This window comes from Pelodiscus sinensis, chromosome 29 (genome assembly GCF_049634645.1).
Source record: "Pelodiscus sinensis isolate JC-2024 chromosome 29, ASM4963464v1, whole genome shotgun sequence".
Lineage (NCBI taxonomy): Eukaryota > Metazoa > Chordata > Testudines > Trionychidae > Pelodiscus > Pelodiscus sinensis.
Genome location: NC_134739.1, coordinates 12,534,070 through 12,540,069, shown reverse-complemented (window position 1 = coordinate 12,540,069; position 6,000 = coordinate 12,534,070). Strand labels below are relative to the sequence as shown.

Here is a 6,000-nt window from a genome sequence, read left to right as displayed (position 1 = left end):
GGCGGGGGCGGGTCCCCCCTGTGGTTTATCCTCCTCCCCTCCCAAAAGTTAGGCAAAAAGAAGGGTCTTGTAACGAGAGCACTAGAGGAAGAGCACAGGCGGACGATATGGGTTAAATTTTCTGCTTTGCCGTAGGCTGCTTAGGAGAGTCACTGGCATGATTCCCATGAAACTCAAGCAGCAAAATTCCTTCGTGGATCTGGGCCTTACACACTAGGGTCACGCCAGCCTCGGATAAAGAGACTAACCTGGATCTTTCTGGCTTTAACAAACAAATACTCTTAAATCTACTTAGGCTTTGTCTTGACTGGGACACGTGACTGAGTTGAGTCCAAGTTTAAGGTGGCCAAGGCTGGCATATAACAGCACCTCACTGGTGTGCAGCACTTTTCATCTGTAGAGCTCAAAGCATTTCACAACGGGTCACAGTGTTCTCATTAGCAGCATCAGCCACCCATTAGACAGGTGGGGAAACTGAGGCACGGGGCGATGATGTGGCTGGCCCAAGATCACCAGGAGACAAGGCATGGAAGGGAACCTAGACGGCACTGCACCCCTGAAGCAGCCGGCAGCAGGCCCGGCTCCTAGGTGTGGGGGTGAGGGGAACACACAGGGCTCCGTGCACTGCCCCTGCCCTGAGCACGAGCTCCGGAACCTGCTGCGGCTGGGAACCTGCTGCGGCTGCTTCTGGGGAGCAGCCTGTCTGCAGGGCCAGGAAAGGAAGCTGCTTTAGCTCCCCTGCTGCACCACTGACCGGGAGCCGCTCGAGGTCAGCCCCTGCTGCCCCAGCCCTGACCTCCCCCAAATCCAGAGCCCCCACCTATATCCTAAAGCTTGTTTCCAGCCCACACGCCAGTGACATTATGTCGGGTCTCAGCATCGACCATTTTCTTCAACTGGGTCACGAGAAACAAAGTTTGGAACCCACTGGGAGGAAGGAGAGGAAGGGGGGGGCGGATGGAGCGACGTCGACGATGGACACACGTAGGCAGGATGAAGCCATCGGCAGTGGAGGGTTGGGGCGGCACACACGGACAAGCTGAAGGACAATCTGCAGCATTTATTACATTTACAAAGCTGTATCGTTATACAAATGTGTAACCAATAACGAGATATGAATATCCAAATATATTACAGGACATTAAAACATCATACAGGATGCAAACATACAGAGCCATTTGGTTTGTACCATTGGGGGGGGCAAACCCCCAAACTGAGGGCACTTCCACCCGCCTCGTGGAGTCCATCTTGGCCTATGTACAAAGAGAAGGGACAGCAACGCCCGGGGAATATTTGCAACCCGTGACGCCCCGTGAAACACTAGTGAGCTTGCAGGCCAGCCCCAGCCAATAGGAGGAGAAGAAACAGAAAGGGAAAGACAAATAGAACAATGGCAGCTTTATGGAGGCTCTCTACCCTGTGCTGGACCTGTGTGTCTTCTCCTCCCCGGAGACCACGCATGGCCGCCCTGAGCCGTCTCCAATGCATGCTAATTGCACCTTCTTAATCTCCCCTCTCCCCCCCGCCCGGGATCCAAATGAAGACGCCTTCTGCCCTGATTGGCTGCTTCCATGGGAAATTGATTGCCTGCCCCACTGCCAAAAAGAGGGTGTTTTCTTTACACTTCCAATCAGTCATTCTTGGGGGGGTTAATGTTCTCAAAGGTTAGTCCTAATCCCAGCCTCATTCACAGTTCACCAGTTCACTGAGTAGTGTCTTTGAAGACTGGCTGATGCTGGACTCCTTAGCACACAATAATCCCTCCTTACTAGGCAGCATTTGAAGGAAAACTGTTCTGGAAGCATAATTTACCCCTCTTTCTAGAGCCTGCTAAACCCAGGGTTGTGAGTTCAATCCTTGAGAGAGCTATTTAGGGAGCTGGAGCAAAATCTGTCTGAGATGGTACCTGGTCCTGCCATGCAGGTAGGGGACTAGACTTGATGACTTCTCATGGTCCCTTCCAGATCTACAAAATAGGTATAGCTCCATATATTATTATTATAGGGCTCTCTGCTACAGCAGGGATTCCCAGCAACGAGGCCTCTTACAGGTTGAACCTCTAGTCCCGCACCCTCAGCAACTGTCCAGAGCCAAACCAGAGTATTTGCTGGACCACGGGAGTTGATATTGTCGAGCAGCATGACCAACACTTCCACTGCTTGCTGGGCTTTGAGAAGGCATTTATAGGGGTAGCTTAGAGCTAAACACCAGCATAGAACGCAGAGCCAGGACTGGTGGCTGTAAACAAACTTTATGGGACGGCAGGAAACTTGGCCACACCCATGATAAGTGGACATCCGGCGAACCAAAATCATGCCAGGTCACAGATGTCACTGCAGCAAGAGTGTGCCAGACTAGGGACGTTCAGCCTGTAATTCTTTGGGGCCATACTTTAGTGTTTTGTTTGTAAATTCATGTTTGCTGAGCTTTTGGAATCAGGCTACGTTTACACTCTCCTGTTGGTCTCCGATTTCCCAATGCGGATTCACTCATCTCCGCTACACGCAGCCACCTGCAGAGAAAACTCTTAAGTCCTTTACAGCAGTTGGACTCTTTTCTGGCCCCTAAAAGAATACGCCGGGAGTCTGCCGGTACGTACTTATTCATTCATTCCCCCATGAAGGGACAAGAGAAAAAATGTCTCCTGGATTTTAAGGCCCAAGAGAACATGTGCTTCTGAGAAATCAGACACCCAGTCCTTTGCTTCCTTCCTCCCCCATCTTTCCACAAGAACTCTCATACTCACAGTCCTACCTGAAAGGAAAAGGATCACTTTGGATTGGAAGGGATGCTCATTAATTTAGGAGAGAATTCTCTGCAATGGGACCTGTGCGTTTTCCCTCCCTCCACCCGCGCAGTTTCAAAACGCAAGATATAAGCAAAAATGCAGCATCACACACAATAAAGCTACATGCCTTTTAAAAAAAATCATAGTAACACCCCTCTCTTTTTTTTTAACCCTGTCCCCTTTGCAAATAAACCACCTTTCTAAAGGCACTGTATATTTTTAAATCCAGCATGGGATTTAAAGGGGAGACGGTGGGACAGGGTAGAATTAATGAAGCTTTGAAGGGCTGAGTTGAATCATTTTAGCAAGCAATGAAATGGCTGTGGATGAGGCAAGGATGGCGAGTGGAGATTTTGAGGGAGAAGCACATTGGTTCTTAGGGTATGTCTACACTGCAGGGTTGTTGTTTTTTTTTTTTGAAAAACAGCCGTTTTTCCAAAAAAACTTTACTTACGTCCACACTGCAATCGTGTGCTTTCGGGGGGGGGGGGGAGGGAATGGAAAGAACAGAGGGGTTTTTTCAACATTTACTTACGTCCACACTGCAGTCGTGTGCTTTCGGGGGGTGGGGGAATGGAAAGAACAGAGGGGGTTTTCCTCTTTCTGTGAGGAAGAAGCCTTTTTCCAAAAGAGCTTTTTCGGAAAAAGGCGTGTGTGGACGGGGAAGAGGGAGTTCTTTCGAGAGAAGAGGAAACAGGAAAAAGCACAGGTGTCGTAGTGGCTATTCTATCCATAGCAATCACAGCTTAAATGCGAGAGAGCATCCATTCAGTGTGGATGCTATCTGTCGAAAAAGCAGATTGCTTTTTCGATGCACTTTTGCAGTGTGGACGCTCTCTTTCGGAAGATGTTTTTTTGGAAGATCTCTTCTGGGAAAGCTTCTTCCGAAAGAGGCCTGCAGTCTAGACATAGCCTTAGCTCTGCCTGCCCTTTTAAATCAGCCTCCTTGGTGACCATCCCCACAGTGGAAAGACAGAAATGCTGGTTTCCTGGGTGGGAGGGGCCATACCCTCCTTCCTTTCCCACCCTGTCACGTTATTTCAAGTGCATGGCATCTGAAGCTAAGTGGAAGGCGGCTGTGGCATGAAGTTTTGCTCCCTAGGTGGAGGGGGGTTGGTACACGATGCCCCCACCCTGCAAATCCAGGGGTGGGATTTTCAAAGGAGCTCGAAATGACTAAGGAAAGGCTACCAGTTCTGGTTGACTTGAGGGGTTAGAACTTAAACCTCCTCTAGGATCTGTGGGGAGGAGATCAGTGACTTGTGCTCTTAAATTGTCTACGTGTTGTAGAAAGTTCCACCCTGTAGCGAAGGGAATGAAAAGTTAAGCCTGGGGCTTAACGCTCTGCCGCATCGAAGCCTCCCCATTGTCCTTAGAAATCTGCTCTGCCAAGAAGAACAAAGCAAATATATTGGGAGAGATGGAGCCACACTTTTTTGCAAAACCGGCTTCAGGGTTCTTCAGACCCCTCCGCCACGTTCATCTCTACATGGAATGTGCTTAGGTAGCCCTTAGAGCTGCGATCTCTCCCCCTTCCTGCCCCGTGGCACAGAGCTTACGCCAGGAGAAGGGATGGAAACTTCCCTTAGCGTGTTCCCAGTGATTGGCTCAGACCTGGCAACCAGGCTGTGGGCAAAGCTGCCTTTCTGCCATATGGGGAAAGGGAAAGGATCCCTCTAGTTGAGAAATGGAAAGCAGTCCAGGGGACACATTGCGGCAGAATTTGCAAAAAACAACCAACCAACCAACCAAAAAAAGGACAACAAAAAACCCCACACCCACAACTACTCCTCTTCAGCATGTTCTCAGAAACTGGCCCTGAGTTCTTTCCAAAAAATCGGACTCGTGGGAACTGATTTTCAGAGGTGCCCGACATCTGCAGCTCGTGCAGGCTTCAATTAGGGTTGTATGCACTCTGAGTAGGAGGGGGAAATCAGACCAAGCTCTTCCCTTTAACTCAATAGAAAACATGCCTAAATCCCTTAGGCTGTGCTGGAAATAACAGCCTCTGGGTAACGTTTTCAAAAGCACCACAGTGATTTAGACTCCTAAATCACAAAAGTTGCATCAACTTTCAGCGGCACTGCGGCTTCTAAATCATTTAGGCACTTTTAAAAATGTTAGCCAAGGGCCCTGACTCCAGGCAAGACTCTGACTCAAATTCCATGAAAGTTTGGAGACTGAAAGAACTGCAGGAATTACCACGCTGTAAGACCCTCCCCTTGCCTACACAAAACAGTCAACACCTGCTTTTAGGTTCTTCATCCCTAAACCAGAGGTAGGGGGAGGCCGACGTGACTCTTAAGGATGAGTCTTGTCCAGGCGTTTCTTTTGGAAGGAAGTGACCGAACCACCAACGCATTTACACAAAGGACTGAGGCTTTTTGGTTCATGTGCTTTGCCCGTTACCTGTGCATCCACTTCTACTGAGTGTCTCTAGCGCCTGGAGGGACCGGCCGTGTGGAACATGAAGAGGCAGCAGCTTTTACTTAAACCTGGACTCACAGGCATGCAAAAGTTCCATAAGTTAAAGTTGAAGACCAAAACAAATTAAAAAAATCATTTAAAAAATACTCACCCACATTTGTGTGTCTGTTATTTGCATTTTAAATTAATCTGGTCAATCAATAGAAAATAAGTATGTATAATATTATTTTTCCTATATACACAATATATATTTATATATAAAATGGAAAAGTCTTGCCCATGGAGTCCCTCTTAGGTCAAGGCGGAGGCTGTGCTGCCGTTGACAGTCATTTTGCGCCCCCTGCTGGAGGAGGGTGGCATTTGGTGGCAGTTCGAGGTGCCGTTGAGTAGGGTGCTAGCGTTGGTCGGGAGGCTTATCGTGGTGGTGTTGGAGCTGGGTGACCCGTGGGAAGGTGTGGCAGGGCTTGGCAGGGACGAGGAGGTGGCAGGCAAGGTGGCGGGGCTGTTGGCTTTATCGCTGACGGATTCACACTCGGACGCTCCGCTGGTGTTGGTACACTCCGAGTTTGCAGGCTGGGAGAGTTTTAGTCTCTTGCAAGCTGGCTGGACTCGGTATTTCAAAGGGAGAGGCCCGTTCTATGGAGAGGAGAAGGGAAACAAAAGGTGTTCACATCCGTGGTTTTGGAGGAAATCACATTCATAGTTACACCAATCAGATTGGACAAAGGCAGGTTTGTCATAGCTGTGTCGATCCCAGGATATTAAAGAAACAGGGTGTAATATCT

General features: G+C 49.1%; 1 protein-coding gene across 4 annotated transcripts in view; it reads right to left on the bottom strand.

The window, feature by feature from the left end:
* Positions 1 to 1,045: 1,045 nt before the first annotated feature.
* Positions 1,046 to 6,000, bottom strand: part of PCGF2 (polycomb group ring finger 2) — a 50,344-nt gene continuing 45,389 nt past the window's right edge. For all 4 annotated transcript variants that reach the window (XM_075911711.1, XM_075911713.1, XM_075911710.1 and 1 more), the window contains exon 10: positions 1,046 to 5,851. In XM_075911711.1, coding sequence (XP_075767826.1) covers positions 5,507 to 5,851 — 345 coding nt within the window. In that variant the 3' untranslated portion in view covers positions 1,046 to 5,506. The remainder of the gene's footprint in view (positions 5,852 to 6,000) is intronic.